A 20202-nucleotide genomic window follows, 5' to 3' on the forward strand; every position below is an offset into this window, starting at 1 on the left:
TATGTTAACAGTGTTATTTAATTAACAGTAAAAATACAACACTATATTAAGGTAATATCCGCCTGTTTTCCCTCATTCAGTTCTCATACAATTTCTTGAAAGAAATCTCATAACATAAAACAAGAAGAAAAGCTTTAAAATTAATGAATTTTAAAATTTATTCAAAATTATATATATATACACATACTAAAAATTCTTATTAGAATTTAATAAAGCTTTTTACTCAAGCTTATAACAAATGATTCAGAATTAAACAGCTTAACCTATTATTAATTTGCAAAAACACTAAGATTATTTGCAGTAATATGAAGTAATAGGAACTTTCTGCAAAAACAATGTTCTGAAAAATATTACATATATAATTAAGACATTGAAATAAAATAATTTTAGGATTGTATTTAGCTTCCAAAAGCATTCCAATTAAAATTCTTTATATGAAATACAGTTTTTTCATGCTTTCTGCTAATTTGAAATAATTTAGAAACAAAAGCCATATCACATTATTATTTAATATATTTTATTTATATTAGTAACTGATTATCAATTATTTCTTTCAATAAAACACATGTGCTATACATTTACTGAATTTAAATTTTCAAATTCTAGTTCTTTCTATCAATAATATTGAAAAAGATAAAAATGTAAAAATTTATGCTTATAATTTTCTTTTAATATTTTGCAATAAATGCCCTGATGTAAATTCTCAATTTTTTAATCAATAAAAAGTATGCAAGAGTTTTCATAAATAGAAAAGCTGATTTTCATTTTAGGTGCGTAACAGAGTATAATTCAAAGCCAAGATATACATTTCTGTCAGTCTTATTAAACCTAATAGTTAAGGCACCAAATAGTTCATTTTACATCATGTAACTATTTGTTAAACATTTATTATAATTTATAACGATATATATAGTAAATTTACGTAATAGTTTTTTTAATCACAAAAAATAGTTGTACACATTTTAGTAAAATGTCTTCAAATCAACAATCACACTTTAAGCATATCAACAGTTTTCCAATAATATATAATTCATAGACAACTAGTACAATTTTTAATAATTCACAAGTTTAAAAAATATTAAACTTGCATACAAGTCTACAGTTTAAGATTACACATGAAAAGCCTAGATAATGTCCTAAATTTAACATTTACCAAGTAAAATAACTGACATATACTTTCTTACTTTCACAATACTGAGTAACAAGTAACTTCAAGTAAGTACATACAGATTAAATACAAATATAATTATAACACAAATACATAATAAACAATTTGTGAAAAATGCATATTTATTTCTGACTTAAAAGTCACGGAATCATCATTTCTAATGATCTGAATAAATATATTAAAATCATTGGCAACTGAAATATTATACTATTTAGAATGAAATGATAATCATGAGTTAATGTACACTGCACAAAATATATATAAATATATATATATATAGAAAGACAGTTCTACATCTCCAGTTCTACTGGGGCGATTGTCAAAATTCAAAATGCGTTTTTCTGTCTCGAAAGCGCGACTTAGGATATATATTAGATTTATATATAGCACTATTTTAACATAGATATTTTGACACAAAATATTTTTCTGAAAAAACATACAATTTTTTTACATACTTCGATTCTACGACTCAAATTATGCCTAAATATTAAATTTTGTAAAATTTGGTGCGAAGTTTAGGGAGAAATTCAAAAACTTATATTGCCGCTTTTCAGTTTGTGCCAAGAATGCCGAACTTCTTAATATATGGCAACCTATGTTCCTCTTTACATCGTGAGCGAGGGGGAAAAAAGTCGCATTATTCTTTCTTCCAAATAATGTTCTTTATATTATATTTTTATGTTCTTCAATATTTTTCTTTCTTTTTCGAATTTCATTTAAATTTTTTAAGTTGCATGGTTTCTTTCAAATAACCGTTTTAAGATTTTCTATTTATTCATTCCAACTGTGTAGTGTCCAACAGCGGCCGAGGGGCAAAAATTGCTGAACACTGGTAGTTTGGTCCGAGGTTCGAATCCCATAAACGGGCTGGCTGCATGGGCATTTTTGTGGTTTTCCCCATGTGTAACGTGTATACGAGCCAGTTTTCCTTAGAAAGTCCTCCACGAAGGCATCCCTCGCCTTAGGCAGATAGCCCTAATGTGCTTTGCCGTATTCTCAATACACCAAATACACAAATACAACTGTGTAGTTTAAATAAAAGGTGCATTGTTTATTTTTTTCAAATAGTTTTCTTTATACTATATTTTTCAGACATAGTTATTATTTTAGGTTATTTTTGAATTTTTAGACTTTTTAATTTTTTGTGTTGCATTGTCTCTTCAGATAATTGTTTTGAAATTTTCTATTCATTCGAACTGAGCATTTTAAATATATTTATTAATATAAACTTTCTAGAATTTTATTTATTTGAATTGACTTTCTTTTGGAAGAATACTTTGTTACTCAGACTACGATGCATTTGAAAACTGATTATATTAAAAGAGAAAATACAGTAAAGCACAGTTAACACGCCTTTCAATGTTCCATTCATAAAAGATATATAAATAAGAAAGATATATATCAGACATTTTAATTTAGAATAAGTTGCATACATTGCTTAAAACAGATTTAACATTGTTTCTGACATTAATTTTAAATAAATGTATCGCCTTCCATTTCAAAAGAGACCACAAACGGCTGAGCGGTAAAGTTGCTGAATACTGGTAGTTCGAATCCCGGTGAATGGGCGGGCGTTTTCATGGTTTTTCGCATGTGCAACGTCTACATGAGCTGGTTTCGCTTAGAAAGTTATTCATCCCTCCTTTAAGGCAGATAGCCCAGCTTTGCCGTAACTTAATTATCCAAATTGATCCATTTCATCAGTATTTGGTCAGAGCCTTTATCAGTCTTTACAGGCTAAGCATTTTGAAGGCGTGAGATGAAAAAAAGAGACTTGTTTCAACAAGAGGGAAAATGTCTTTAGCTGGTATCTATTTATGTCACAGGATAAATTCCAGAATCTTTAAATAATTCAACTGAGGAATCATGGGATGCTCCATTTATGATACGATATGATGTCCTGTGAAGTAAATTAAATTTATACAACCATATAGTCGAAAACCAGTAGCTCTTCTACTTTAATCTGCAATGATATCGTTTTTGTCTTTTCCGTTAGCACAAATTCAATTGCTGCTATTAGCTGGTATACACGTCTCTGTGTTTTCTCTTTGAACACCCAACTTCCCTGAAGTAGCTTCCTCTTTAGATGTTTGCTTCCCCTCCCAATTTCCTTCTACATTTGTTTTCAGTGCTGACACAAGAAAATTAAGATTTTTAGATTGTTACACTTCCATAAATTTTGCATCCTTGTCAAATATTTTAAAATATCATTTGCATCAAATGTGTTTGAGATGCAGACAGCTTTCATTTTCTAGACATTTTAACAATAAATAAAGTTTAAAGCAAAGGCCAAAGGATAAATATTTGAATTAAAAATTTTTGTTAAACGAGGAAGAAATAAATCACTCTTGCAACACTTATCCTGCATCACCGAGTGACCCAATTCTTATAGGCGGCGGAAACAGTCCAATTTACATTATTTAGAGTTTTTAAGCCTAATAATTTCTATATTAAAGAACATGCTTTTTATATAATCTACAACATGGGAGAAAATTAATACTTAAAACATTCTTTCTAAGAGGATTAATGTAAAAATGTATATTCATGTATATTTTTTTAAAGCTGGGACATGACACAAGCTGTCAACATCCTGTTTACTTAAAAACATTGTGAAAATAAACATCAAACGAACTTTTCACTGTTTTAGACAATTAAATTTAAATGAAGTTAAAGTAGCAGACGATAGCACGGCGAAGGTAAAAATTTACTCTTACAAATATTTAAAAAAAAGTTAAAAATTTGAATAATATCATCTATAATTAAAAAAATAGCTTAATATTAATAAATATTTATTATGCATCATTGAGGGGAAAATTTCATATAATTAATTCTCCGTAATACTCTATTTGAAATTTAAGGTCAAAAATAGCTGTGGCACTGTAACAAAATCCATAAACGACATTTGGTGTTATTATTGCTCAATAAAAGATTCCAAATTGTAAACCGTGCAAATATGTAAATTCATGTATATCTTAGAAAATTTTGAATGTCTAATTTTTTGCAGGTATGCTTAGAAATACACCTACTTTAAGATGGTAAAAATTTTATAGGTTATAATTCAAAATGTTTTTCGAAAAATTTATAAAAATTATTTTAAAATACAAATTTACAAAATAAATCATAAAAAATGGGTGAATTTTATTTGGAATGAACCTAAATTTTGAAATGTGAAAGGAAGAATCAAAACAGTTTAATAAAAAATGAGATATTAATAAATATATACCAAATTTAATTAACATTAAGGAGCTAAAATTTTGAGACTAATTTTTTTAAATCTACTCGTTCGATTTTTACAAAACTTGGCAGTCAGACATAATTTGAGTCATAGAATCGAAACATGGAAAAAAACTGGCATGTCGATTCAGAAAAAGTCCGATTTTGTATCAAAATACCCATGTTAGAATGATGCTATATATAAATCTAATATATATCCTAAGTCGTGCTTTTGAGACATGAAAACCTCAATTTGAATTTCGTCAACTGGCCCAGTAGAACGCGAGATATAGAACTGTCCCCCCTTTTTTTACGCAGTGTACATATAATTAATTGTATTAAAATTTTATATTGGAAAGTATTATTTATTTTTCCAAGGGAGAACACACTAAATACCTTATTTCTTTGATTCTAAGATGAACTTCCAGTACAAAATCTCTAAAAAACTGATTTACATTATCTTAAATTTGAAGTATTTAGCTGGTCAAAAAATGACTAAATATTGTGTGAAATCTTTAAGTCTCTTCATAAAATTTTTAAAAAATTGGTAAAATATATATCAACACCTTTGTGACTGATTAAAAAATACTAAATTTCATTTAAAAATTTTTGTATCCTGTATGTTTTTGATGATTCAGAAGGAAGTATATTTTAAGATAATAAAGGTAAAGACTTTGAATCTGAAAGTGAAGCAGACCGACACTAAGATGGAGGTAAGGAATTGCTGAAAATTCTAATGCTGATTGACAAGGGTATGATGAACAACACTGCTAGATGATGTTAAAGTTAATGGCATCTAAAGAATCAATGAAATATAGCAGTCATTAATTTGACTTGAAAATTTTAGTAAAAATAGTTTTAACACTCCGTCAACTAAAGAAGAAAATCGGAGATCATCCCATTTAGTTAGCATATTTATTTAAGAACGATGAATATAGTTTAAAAAGTCTAAACAATAGTTTAAATACGAACTAGCTGTAGAAAATTTTACTCATTTTGTTCACACTTTTAGAACACCCAATTACACATATTACTTATATTGTTACCATTTGTAAAACTTAAAAAAAAACATACACAGATAAAATATTTAACTCGGATAGCAAAAACAATCTTTATAAAAAAAGTAAAAAATTGTGCAAAGTTACAACCTTTTTTTTTTTAAACAAAATTGAATAAACTAACTTTTGTTATGATAAATTAGACATAAAAATGAAGTATGAAAAATTTCTAAATTGTTTTTGAAAATTAACTGTTAAAATAGCAGCTAATATTTATTTCATTTGTAATAAGGATATGTTTTTGCTTTCAAACATCATTGATTTTGTTATATATCAATTGATTTAATTAATGTGCATTTTACTGACTTTTTTTTTTTTTTTTTTTTTTTTTTAAATTCTTAAAACTTCCAAAAAAGTGCAAACATTAGTCTCTCTAATACAAACTGGTTTACACAAAAACTTCCATCCCCCTTGCTTTCTTAAAAAAAAAAAAAGGTTTTTCCACAATTTTATAGAGGAGTGAAAGTTTTTATTTTGAAGTTGGGAATGTCTAGTGCTAGGTCTTTGTTTTCTGCACCATCTTTTGTTACAACTACAAGAGTTTTTATAAGCTACATAAACTGAGAATGTTGATAAACAGAGGTGTTGCCAATATATGTAGCATAATATATTTTAATTTACCATCCACATGATCTGATGAAACACCAGTTCTGACAGTGTTACTATTATATACTATAATGTATAAAATCTTTAACTTTCAAATCAGAAGTTTATGCATAACAGTGTATGATTTAAAAACAACACTACTTAATTCATAATAAGCATATGCTTATTTTTAATCTAACTGGAATAATCTATATTACATATGATGTAATTTATATCTAATAAATAATTTTATAGCATTTGCACTGCTGGAGTAAATGCTGCATTTATTCATGTATCCCCCTTTTTCTACTAATTTTATCCTTTAAAACCAGGAGAGGGAAAATATGTTGTTTATATTATTTCTGAAGAGATAACTTGAGTAATAAACACAGCAGATTAAAAATACATATAAAGACATACTCATATTATCTATTTCAAAGCACTTACGAATTTCAATAGCTTTTTTTTTTACTTACACAAAATACTTTTTTGTCCATACATTTTACACTCTTCTAAATCATACACTAAAAACTCTAGGGAAAATTTATGTGAGGGAATAAATATAATTATCAAAGCTGTTTTTAATGCCATACACTATATACCTTTAGTACAGAATAATCATTTGTAATGCTATAAAATTATTTTATTTAGCAAACATTTTAAACTGGTACAGATGTGTATTACACAGTTTTTATCTTTCAGTCTGTAAATCTAATTATTTTTATTAACTCTTGAATATGATGCCATTATCTTTTAGTTTAAATCATTTAAACAGAAAAGGTTAGGTAATAAATGCATCCATAATGAAAAAATAATGAGAATTGCAGACATTAAAACATATCGATATATATAAGTATAATTATCCTGTTTAATAATTTGTTTTGATCAATGATATGAGCAAATTTTTACAGAAGCATTGCTAATGCCATTTTTATAACTCCAGAAGGAAGAAAGACATCTGCTACATATATTAAAATTTTACTATAAAGATAAAATTTGAGGAAGAATAGTCCCTGTTTAAAAAAAAAAAAAAAAAAAACTTAGAAACATTTGAATAAAATTGGGAAAAAAAGGAGGCTCAAAATTTCTTTTGTATGATTCAGTACAAAATTTAACAAAATATTAAATTACGTTAAAAAGAGTAGAGACAAGCACTAAAAACTTAAGGCAAATATTTTGTTTCAGACAAGTGATTTCTCAAATTCTCGAAAATAAAATGATTTTTAGCAATTTCCCACCCCTAGATCAATATGTTATCACACATACTTGAAGGTATATAAAACAATTATCCCCTCTACAAACAATGATTTATACCATAAAATATTACCAAAAGGTATAAAAGTTTAAAAAATCTGTGTTTTAATACTTTTTACAGTTAATTCTGGTTATAAATTTAGATCCAAAATTCTTCATAAACAATCCATTATTGATCAAAAAGATAAATGGAACTTTTAAAACGATGAAAATTCGCTTAACAATCATAAGTATGAAAAAGGAAATTAATTTCTGAAAGATTGATATTGTTTTAACACCTTACAATATAAAATTACTACCAAAACGTATGGTTAAACAATACACTACTAGTACTTCAGAAGTGTATGAATGGCAAGGAACAAGATTATACTGCAACTCAAATTTATTTGAAATACCCATGCAACTACTAGCATCAATAAGGTTGATGTAATATGAAAAAGGTAACTACAAATCTGTCTGATCATAGACTTAACAATATGAAAAATATTTGATTTGCTGGTTAATAAATTTTTTCCAAATAATTTTCACAATACAGCTACTGGAAGAAATACAAATGGAATTTTCATGGAATAAGAAAATTATTCATTCATTTTCAGCCCAATAGAGTTATCTGAATATTATGCATAATATGATACTGGTTTACTTTTAATCTGTAATTTTAAAACTGATGCATTTGCTTAATATCAATCAAAAAAGTTAAAAATTCTTATAAATTGTTCCAAAAATTACCTATTTCAATATTATAATGATAAAAAAAGATCAGAATATACCTGGTTGATTAATATTTTTTTCTTATATACACATCGATATTTAATATTTTTTCAAATTCAATAAACCACTTACTTTAAAAATGCTTTATTCTATTGGTCCCAAAACCAGTAAGAAATATATGTTTTAATATATTAAGTTATGATTTTATGAATTAACAAGTCAACAACACAGTAACTATAACATGATTTGACTACTATTTTACAATCACAATATTACAAAAAGAAATGCTCCAAATACAAGCATTTGGCACTTTGTTAACAATATTTATACAAATTGTACATTGATAATACACGACTTGGTTAATTGACTATGCTGTTTGGCAAAATTGTGCATGAAAAGTTTATAAGTGCTGGGGGCTACAAAATTCATCCTAAACAATAAATGCATTAAAAGAGACAAACAAAAAAGACAACACTATCACAGACTTCTAAAAAAATAATATAAAATATAATACACATTAATATACAGTAAATGAAACACAGTTTTCAAAACTGATGCAATACTCACATTTTGGCAATATTTTGATAAAAAAACTAATTACAAATGCATAATTTAGAATGATTGAATGATAATAATATGCATTCATGCACACATTATGACATCAACAACTATTATCATTCATGCACATGACATCAATGACTATTATACAAAAAATAAGGTAATTTTTAAAAAACCTATTACACACCAGAAATGCAAATATTTTAATTAAACATAAAATAATTATTTAAAGAAAAAATAACTGAAGTAAAAATGGAATGACATTTTAAAGCATATAAATTAACATTCAGAAACAAAATACCGTTCATCATAGGCTAAATTTCTAAAGGGCACTAAAAATGATTTTTTTTTTTTTTTTTTTTTTTTCTTTTCTTTTCTTTATAAAGCCAAGAATTCTAGGCTCCAGAAAACAGCATTCAGAATAAAATAAGAAGGCAATGAGCTTCAAAATTTTAGCATTCACTTTTTAACAGTAACTCAATCTTTCTGGAATGTCATTATTAACAGTATCATTTCTCATAAAAACATTAGTATAAAAATAGTTTTATATAAATATTCGCTGAGTAAAATATTTCATTTTTACTTTGAACAAGATTTCTTTTAACTCTTAAAATTTAATATAACAATAATATATGTTCACTGGAAAATATATTCATATGTTATACAAATTTCTATAAGAAAAGCTTGATCACATTTTAAAAATTTCTCTCTAGAAAGTAAATTTAAGAAGACTGGCACTAAATTACTAATGATATTTAGGAATGCATTGATATCTATTTAAAAATAAATATCAAATTCATAAACACATTGAGCAAAAACACACCAGCGAATTTTTAAAATGCTGCATGACTAACCACAATTAAAATATCAGGTAATCTAATTTAGCTTTTAATACACAATCCTGGCATCAAGTAGGTGACAGGCGAAATTGAGAAGACATCTTTCTTAAACCTGGAAACCTTTTTTAATTTGACGTCTACGGGCAAGCTCTGATGCCTGAACAGGTAACAGCTTTGGAGATCGTGGAGAAATATTCATTGCTCGGAATGTTGCATTTACTGCTACCTTTAAAAGAAAAGCAAAAGAGGGGAAAAAAACATATTTTAGATATAATTATTTTATAATTTTTAATTAAACATAGCCTCTAATGAGAATAAAAGTGAATTTGAATTATTAGTTATTTATTGTATTTTAACTTTACTGTTTATTAATAACAAATTCTTAATTTTCCAATGAGATAGAGTATTTTCATACTAATTTCTACTGTTAGACTTTTTATAGAATCATCCAGACAGATCTGCAGTTTTTCAAATCAAGACATGTTTTCTTCCAATTATTTTATCACTGCTAATAAGGAACAATCTTGATCAAAGCATATGTTTAAATATGATCTCTTCTGGTTATGCTGCATAATTCTACCATGCGTTGTGGCATAAATTTTGTTTCAGTGAAGTGCTAAGAATAGAGAATCCCAAAATTAATTTTCATCATATTATGCTCTTTTTTTAAAAGGAAAAAAAAAATGCTAGTTGGACAGCATGTAAAATATGTGCTACATATGGAGAAAGTGTTGTTTCCAATGACACAGTTCGAATGAGGTTTGAAAAGTGGCCTTAAAGATGATGCCAGCTCTAGACAACCATCCTCTGTAAACAAGAACCTGTTAAAAGTAGTTGCAACTGAAAATCCACATTATATAGTTCAGTGACTATTAAACAGAACAAAAATACCAAAACGTACACTGCATGATTGTTTAAAGAAGCTTGGGTATGTAAGCTGTTATAATGTACAGGTACCCCATATTTTAACAGAACAGAAATGTATGCTTGCTCAAATTTCAGCATGCGATTCTTCACAGAAAAGAAATCTAAAAATTTCCTTTTTGTAAATGGCTTCTTACTTGGGACGAGAAGTGAATAGATCATAATAATGCTATTAGAAAATGTTCACAAGGAAAGCCATAAGAACCTGATTTAGTAACAATGAGAGGGGGTTCTCCATCTAAAAAAAGTAATGCTTTTTGTACGAGTACAAAGGAACTGCATACTATGAACTGTTGCCACTAAATCAGAGAATAAATTCAGAAAAATATTACTTCCAAAGGCAGTTTTACAGCAAAAATTGAAGCAAAGTGCTCAGAACAATGGATAAATCGCCAAATTGTTTTTCATCAGGACAATGCTTGGCCCAACATTTCAATGAATATCACATAAATCTTACTGAGTATGGATGGAATGTTTTCTGTCACCCTTATATATTCACTAACCTTTTCCCCTCGGATTTTCATCTCTTCAGATCACTTGAAAATTCTCTGAACAGCCAGGGGTTCACTTTTTTGAAGACTGTAAAACAGTGTCTCAAGAACTTCATGGGAAAAAACTAATGACTTTTTTAAAAAAGAATTTTTCAGCTACCTGAAGACAGCAAAAAGCCACAAAAAAATGGCACTTGTGTAATTCAATGAAATCTTATCTTTTTGCATTGCTTCATTTGTATTTATTATTAAAAAAATGACAGAACTTTCTGGATGACCCAATAGTATCATCTGATTGGCCAATTTCAGCAAACTTTCAGAATTCTTACAGAGTGCTTCCAGTTGGAATGGCAGTCAGTGATAAGAATACCAATTTATCCATGAACTCTTGTGATACTAGACTAATTAAATTGAGCAATCAGTCACTAAGTATCCCTATTCAACATGCATTTCATGAACTGAATACATACTATAATAAAGTTTTAAAGAAATTTTGCCATTTTTGAACGAACAACTAACTTTATTGGTCAAAACTTACAGAATAACTGAAAAACATTTTTAAGCATGCATATCGTCTGCAGATATTCTTTGCGGATAATCGTCTGCGGTAATTTACATTTCTTAGTGGAATTATGTTGGCAGTATAGCAACGCAAATATGTTACAGTCTTAAATTCCTTCCCTCACAGGGAACTTTTCGAAGAAAAGTTTTTTTCTTTCAAATTGATGGAACTTTCAAGAAAATTTTTCATTTTAAATATATTATTATTTTTTTTTTTAAACAAGAGAAGGATGTTTAAGCATATCTGTAATAAATACAGTTAGATACCTGACCAAATACGTACAAGTGCTTTAAAAGAAACTTTTTAAATAAGCATATAAAATGTAATATTCTAATATTACAAAAATTTAAACAATGAAGTTTTAAACTACCTAGAATGTATATTTTTAATTGTGAGATGTTTGGATAGATAGACTTAAACTGTCAGCATTTTGATGGTGCTTCCCCTTTCTATGTGCAACTTCATACTTAAAAGGTTGTAAGATCAAAGCCCATCGTAATAGTCTAGGATTAGTCCCAGTGTTTTTATCCAACCATACTAGAGGATTATGATCAATCTGAATAATGAACTTATGAAGTCCATCTAAGTAGAATTTTAACTTTTATTCTGCAGATATTCCCTTTGGCAGCATATTCCCTTTCGATTGTACTGTACTTCTGTTCAGTAGGTGAAAACTTTTTGCTAAGAAATATTATTGGATGTTCTTTGCCTTTAGCATATTTACCTGTGATAATACAATGCCAATACCAATATTCAAAGCGTCACACTGAATGATAAATAGTTGAGAAAAGTTCGGACTATACAAGACTGGATTTTGTGTTAACCGTTTCTTGAGTTCATCAAAAGCGTTTTGGCAGTCATCAGTCCAATTTATGGTTGATTTGCAACATTTTCCTTTTAAAAAAGCTCTCAGTGGTGCAGAAATCGCAGAATATTCAGAAATATACCTTCGATAATATCCCACAACTCCTAAAAATGACCAGACCTGTGTTTTTGTGGTAGGTTTGTGGAAGTCCTTTATGGCTTAGATTTTTATTTCTGCTGGTCTTCTTTGACCTTGTCCTACTACATGACCTGGATATTTGACAGTCATATGAGCAAACTGACATTTCGAAGGCTTAATATGCAGTTTAGCAATTTTCATCTTCTTCAAAATAATTTTTAAGTGCTTCAAATGTTCTTTCCAGGTTTGCAAGAATATTGCAACATCGTCAATATAGGATAGAGCAAACTCTTCACAGTTTCTTAATAATCCTGCCCCATCAAGCGGCTAAAATCATATGGTGCATTTTTTAGTCCGAAAGGTAACCTTTCGGGCTCAAAATTGGTTTAAATGTTCCAAAACTTGTCACAAGAGCAGCATAACACTGGGTTCTTTTAGTTAGTGGGATCTGCCAGTAACCTTGAGTAAGATCTAGAACAATTATATATCTAGCAGATGACACTTTCTCCACTAAATGTTCAATGTGTTTGGCAAGGGAAAATACTGTGTCCTAGTTGCCTTGTTTAAGCGACGGTAATCAATGCATGGTCTTGCCTCTTTTCCAGGAACTTCAACCAGTATGAGTGGAGAGGCAAAATGTGATTCACCTGGTTCTATTACTTTGAGCTTTATCATCTTTTCTACTTCCCTTTTTAATATCTTGGTTTGTTTGGCATACATTCAGTAAGGTTTTGCGCATATTGGTTTTCTGCTTCTAATTCTATATCATGTTCAGTAAGGTCAGTACATCCTGGTTCATTAGATAATACAGGAATACTTGTATATCAATTGCTTTAAATCTTTTCGTTGGTCTTCAGATAATAGTGAATTCAATTGGATGCCTTGCAAAACTTCAGACATTTCAGTATCTGTGCTATAATTTAGACTCGGTATTTCATCTTCATAGCCGTTTATCCTGTCTTCTAAACATAGCAAGTTTATATTTTCTGCTCGTTGAAAATATGGTTTCAGCATATCAATGTGGTACACCCGAGTTTTGTTTCTCTCATGAAACTCGACTACACAATATGTCTCTGATAATTGTTGAACGACCTACCCATTTAACTGACAGTTTGTTTGGCTTCGATGGAGCTACAACTAGAACTAAGCCTCCTTCTTGAAATGTATGGTATGATCGCAAAGCCGTAGAACAGAGTTTTTGCCTTTCTTTGGCTCCTTCCGTATGCTGAATAGCAAGTTCTTGACATTTCCTCATTTGATTCATTAGTTCAAAAATATAGTCCACTATTGTATTTTCTTCTTTACCAGGTGTAATTTTTCATACAATAGCGTAATTGGAATTCTTAAGTTTCTGCCATGAACTAATTCTGCGGGCATCTTTTGAAGAGCAAATAAAGCCTGAGATAAAATTTTATCCCAGTCTGAACCAGATTCTAGACATAGGACTCGAAGAATTCCTTTTAAAGTTCTATGCATCCTCTCTACAGAATTGCTTTAGGGTGCTAAACAGAACTTTGTGCAACTTTAATTTCGAATTTTTCTAGGAAATTCGATGTCAGCACACTCGTCAAATATGTAGCTTGGTCGGTTTGAACCTCCTTTGGAAATTCCATTCGACTAAAAATATGAAGGAAAACATCAACAATCATCGTTGAACAAAGACTTGTGACAGGAACTGCATCCAGATATTTTGAAGACATGCAGATTATAGTTATAAGATACTTATTTCCTGAAGGTGTCACGAGCAGAGGCTCACAAGTGTCAACACTTATTTTTGAAAATATTTCTGTGATAACAGAGACAATTTTCAAAGGTGCTTTCTTTTTATCTTGCGGCTTTCCAATTCTTTGACATTTGCGCAAGTTTTAACAAAATTCTCGACATCTTTGTAACAATTTGGCCAATAAAAACTTTTGAATAATGCAACTTTGGTCTTTGTTGCTCTAAGATGAGCTGCAGTTTCTTCATGACAAATAGTCATCAACTGCTTCCGATATTTTTCAGGAACAACAATCAATAGTCTTTGTGTTCCATCACGATCTTCTTTTTTGAAAAACAGCATTTGGCCTTTCAACATATACCTCATACTTTTAGAAGATTTTATTTTAGCTTCTTCATAAATCGGTTTCAATTCGACGCTCTCCTTCTGTTCTTGTATAAATATTTCTGGAGAGGCCTTTATCAGATGTAGTTCAGAATGTTCATAGTTCACAGGAGGGAAACTTTCATTTCCAGTCAATGTGTCTTTGTCGTTAAGTTCAATTTCAGAATTCAACTCATCTGTTGAGACCAGATTTTCCATTTCTTTTAGTCATCGCTGTTGAGCACGAGTTTGTACAGCGTTTATCATATGAATTTCTTAATCTAGTTTTGCTTCTTCAAATAATGCAGCAGTTTTGTTACCTAGAAGATACCTTCCTTGATCTAATGAATCTCTTAATTCTCTGTGCCTGAATAATTCTCTGTGCCTTTGTTATTATATGACCAAGATCACATTCAAGCTCTACCTCAGCCAAAGGTAAGCACACTGGATGTTCTTCCAGAGGTGTTCGTATCCACGCAGTCTCACCCATATACCTGGAAGACTGTATATACTTTTGGCAAATTAAATCCAAAGTTGCACCGGTATCTCTCAGTATGGGCATTTTATAGCCATTATTTACTTTACCTAGGTTGGTATATGGAGCCATAATATTCTTAAACTATTTTTGGAAAATTCATTTGAGGGTACAGTTTTGCTGGATGCTACAGTTTCTAAATTCTTTTTGATTTTATCACACTGAGGTCGAAGATGCGAGCAGGATCCACATTCATAACAACGAGGTAATCTCAATGTAATGTTTCTCAAACTCCTTTTCATGAATTTTATTAGTACATTCTATTCTAATTATAGGTTTAGGATTAAAATCTTTTGAGATTTCTTTAGGATTATGTCTATTACGATAACCACTTTGCATTTTGTTCGCATTTTGATGACTTTCTGGAAGTTTCAAACCTTGTTTTCTAGGATTTCCCCTCTTAAAGCTCTGTTGAATACTCTCATACTTATCTAATTTTTCTGCTAGCTCACATGGAGTTTTTAATTTCATCCATTGGTCGAGAAAATGATCCTTTACTTCCATGGGAACCCTATATTAAATTTACTCAGTAACTATTAAATCTTTCAGATGTCTTAATTTCTAAATCCGCAATCCACTCCAAAAAGTAACTATACAGTTCATGAGCATGATTTCTCAAAGATTTTTCAGGAGTTTTTTTATGTCGATAGCTTTTTCACATATTCGTACTTAGTCGCATCTTCAGATGGTTCTCTGGCTAACATATTGGAGATTTCGGTGGGTAAAACACCCAAAAGATAAGCCACCCGATCTTTCTAAGGAACCTGAACCATTTCAGCTTTTCTCTCAAAATTTATCAAATATAGTCCCATTTCATCCCTTTTTTTCATCAAACTTTGGAGTAATTTGTGACAACTGGATTTTGTAGCTGGATTCTACTATATTCACTGTTGATTCTTTAGCTCGTGTTACTTGATTTTTCAATTTCAAGCCACTTTATTTCCAATTCATATTCCTTTCTTCTCAAGCCAGATGTTCTGCAATTATTCGGTCTAGAATTAATTTAACTTCTTCCTCACCGTAAAACTGACTTTCAGCGATTATTTTTTTAATTTCTGGGAACTTACTAGTTAGTGGCACTTCCTCACCTAATTTTTCGGCTACTTCTATTAAATCTTGTTTTCTACCCTTGGCAAGAAATGACATGTTTAGAAATAGAAAAACTCTTCGACAGCATTTTCAAAATCAATTTTAAAAGGCTTTTAGTCAATATTCGAAAATTCAAATCAACTAGCCTTTTTTTATTAGAAATTCAAGTACAACACAATGTATTTTTTTTATTCTAAGATTTAATGCAATAAAACGTATGCACGTTCCGATAAAAAAAAATTTGTGAAGCTTGCTCTTAATAAATTATACTAAAGTAAATAAAGAAGAATTCAAGTCTCTAACTTGATTCACACAACAAAATTCTTGATTTGAGTCTCAATACAAGAGCTCAAATTTCATAATAGAAATATTCTAATAAATGTAATAAATTTGCCCCTCTAATACAAAAGCTCAAATTTTTAAAAGAACATTAAATATTTTGACACTTTAATCTGAAAGCTTAAACTTAGAATATTGTTCTATTTGTTGAATTCAATAATAAGATGCAACATTTTCATACAAAATGGCACAATATTCATTAAAATTTATACTCACAAGTACTGTATTTTCTTTTGTTTTTAAATAAACGCTGGTTTCACCTTTCAATCTTAGCGACTACCACCATATATTTATTCTTGTATACGTCTGTAATGAAGTTTTAAAGAAATATCGCCATTGCGAAAGAACAACAAAACTTGCAGAATAACTGAAAAAAATTTTTAAGCACACACATTCATTGTCTGCGGTAATTTACATTTCTTAGTGGAATTATGTTGGTAGCGTAAATACGTTACAATACACACAGTGGCTCCCAAAAGTGATCGTACACTTACGATTTTCATAGAAATAGGGCTCTAACCATTAATTAAAAGTAAACTTTCTGAATGAGATTTTAATATAATAAGATCTATAATCTATATGTAACAAAATTACATGAAGTATTTTTTAAATATAGCAAAATATTGTTTTTAAGAAATTAACAATAAAAAAAATGACAAACATTTTATCTCACAAAAGTCTTCGTACACTGAAATATTTTTGGATAAAATCAAAATTAGAATTATTGTTTGCCGCTTTTTTTATTTTTTACTTTATGGTGGCATTTAAAAAATTGTTTGCTTTTTTATTGTTTACTTCATAATATTCTATTTATTATTGAAAAATGGGTCGCAGTTGTAAAGAAATTACAAACAGCATTCCAAAATTTATAATTTTTCATCATAGTAGTGGTAAATCAATTCGAAATATCGCTAAATTAGTTAATTTATCCCATTCCACAGTGCAGTATGTGATAAAATGCTTTAAAGAAGAAAATCGGATTGAAAAGAAGGTAAGAAAAGGTCGACCGATAAAGTTAACTAAACGTGATCAGAGATTTATTATTAGAAAATTTGTGAAAAACCCACATTTGAGTGCTGTTAAAGTTTCTGCAGAATTTAATGCAAAGTTTTCTACTTCAATTTCACCTGAAACTGTTCGACAAGTTCTCAGAGAAGCTGGATTACATGGATGTTCTGCCCCTTAAAAAATTTTTTGTTAGTGAGAAAAACAGAAAGCTTAGGCTTTCATTCGCAAAATCAATGATAAATACACCCGAAAACATTCTATTTGCTGACAGAATAATGTTCTATTTGCTGACGCAAGCAAATTTAACATTTTTGGTTCCGATGGTCAAATGACTGAGGAACTTCATTCTAAGAACTTAGTTGGAACAGTTAAGCATGGTGGTGGAAGTGTTCTTGTGTGGGGGTGCATGGCAGCATCAGGACTAGGTAATTTGGTATTTATTGATGGCATAATGAAACATTCTCTTTAATTAAATATTTTAAGAGACAATTTAAAATTATCAGCACAAAATGTAGGTATTGGAAACAACTTTATTTTTAATCATGATAACGATCCTAAGCATACGGGCTCTCAACGTTTGCCTGTGGTGTCTCTATAATTGTCCACTGGTTTTGAATAAACCACCTCAGTGGCCAGATTTAAACCCCATAGAACACATTTGGAAAGAACTGGAGGTTAAAGTACGAAAACACCACATCAAAACGAAAAGCGAACTCAAAACAGTCATGATGAAAGAATGGATGAACATTGATGCAGAAATTACAAAAAAAAAAACTAGTAAAATCTATTCCCAGACGTTTAAAAGCTATTTTGGATACTAAAGGATATCCTACTAAATATTAATTTAACGAAAAATGAAAATATTTATTAATATGTTAAGATTGTTTTGAAGTGTATGAAGACTTTTGTGAAATAAAATGTTTGTCATTTTTTTATTATTAATTTCTTAAAAATAAAGTTTTGCTATATTTTAAAAATATTTCATGTAATTTTGTTATGAATAGATTATAGATATTATTAAAATCTCATTCAGAAAGTTTACTTTTAATTAATGGATAGAGCCATTTTTCAATGGAAATCATAAGTGTAGGAACACTTTTGGGAGCCACTGTAATTTGATAGAATAACTAACAGAAATTTCATAAAATGTCTTTAGCTTTCCCATTCAAATTATGGTTACCGAGAACTATATAACTTTACAATTATTCTCCTTAATACTTTTACTCACATGCATTCTCATGTCACACTGAAATATTAAAAATATATTTAATCAGTATAAAAATATAATACGAATCTTGATTCAGTTCTAAACATTTTCAAACTAGTTTCCTTTCTCTTTGTTATAAGTCAAGAAATAGTTTTAACGCATTAACCGTCCTTTAATTTGAGTCCATCAAATAAATCCAAAAGTTTATAATTAGCATGAATATTTGACTGTTCATAAAATTTAACATAACGTAACTGCTGCTAATAATGACAGAGTGTTCATAAAAATTGTAACTATGCAAAACACTTGATGGCTGTTTGCCTATGAAAGAATACCTTTTTAATAACTTTTGAAAGGAAATTATTATGCAGTTATAAATAGGAAAAAATGAAGACCAAAAAAGAAAATGCCAACAATTTTTATCAAAAGTCATAAATAACTTTTAAATTTGAAAAATCAATTTTTATTTGGGCTATGTGATGTTTTTTAATTAAAACTCATAAAACTTTCGATTTACTTTCAAATAAGTACTTTTGAGGAGCTAGAAGAATTATGAAAATGTACTTTTTTATTCATTAGACCACATTACTTAATAAAAAAGACATGATGATTTTCCATCCCAGTTTTGATGAAAAGCATTTTGGGGAACACTTGAGAAATATGAGAAAGATTTTACTCTTCGTAAGTCTCTTTCAAATTTTAGAAAAATAAGGAGAATTAAAGAAGTTACATAAAATGCAGCCATCACATTAATTACAACTGAACTTTTATACAATTAATCAGATTAGAAAGTGGAACTTCTAACAAAGGTATTAGAATAATTGCAACTTTAAAAGATTTTTACATAAGCAAAATTATTATATAAACAAACCTAAAAATAACAAAATTCTTCAAATAAAGATAGAATATACCACTTCAGGTAAGGACAAAATTTAATGTACTGGAGCCAGCAAGATTATTTTGTTACCAGAAATGGAACTATATCAACAGCCAATTCATATCATTTATGTTATAAAATTTTTATATTAGTCTAATAAAATTAATTTCATTCACAACACATATTGGCTTATTCAGTACATATTTTTTATGATAGTTCACACCATCTTAGGATGTATAACACAAATATCTATAATTAAATTATGAAATCGAGATATTATGACATGGTGGTATTTGAGCTCTGAGCTGCTGCTCAATGACATCATCGGGTTAAGATCGAGTTAGGTGGCCAGGACATTAATTGGAATTAATCCTTATGCTCCTCCAACCACTCCAACACAATTGAAGCTTTGTGACATGGCGTGTTCTCTTGCTGGAAGATTCCATTTTCAGTTGGGAAGACAAATGCTAGGTAAGGATGTAACTGATCTGCAATTATGTCAACCCGTGGGAAAGCGTGTGGGGTGTATCATACCCCAACCCTACATAAAAGTGGAATATTCCTAACTTGTGAAACTGAAATTCTGTGCTATATTCAGTAGCTGAGTTTCTAGTTGTGGTTGACGTTTAGAACTGCTTTTTCTTTGCCTGCGTGTTTCAGAAAAAGATTTATCAGTATTTTGTTGGAGCCTGGGGTATGACACACCCCATGCGCCTGTCTGTATAAGTGTTTTTCTGACTGAATATTTAGTTCAGAAA

General features: G+C 29.3%; 1 protein-coding gene across 1 annotated transcript in view; it reads right to left on the minus strand.

Moving 5' to 3' along the window:
• The window catches only part of LOC118201720 (ribosomal protein S6 kinase 2 alpha-like), a 151731-nt gene continuing 131529 nt past the window's right edge, over positions 1 to 20202 (minus strand). Inside the window, exon 19 of the mRNA XM_085820615.1 lies at positions 1 to 9612. Within this exon, the coding sequence (XP_085676741.1) occupies positions 9493 to 9612 (120 nt within the window). The 3' untranslated portion in view covers positions 1 to 9492. The remainder of the gene's footprint in view (positions 9613 to 20202) is intronic.

Source organism: Stegodyphus dumicola, chromosome 7, assembly GCF_044657685.1.
Source record: "Stegodyphus dumicola isolate Sdum_Otavi_A_Nest chromosome 7, ASM4465768v1".
Classification (NCBI taxonomy): Eukaryota; Metazoa; Arthropoda; class Arachnida; order Araneae; family Eresidae; genus Stegodyphus; species Stegodyphus dumicola.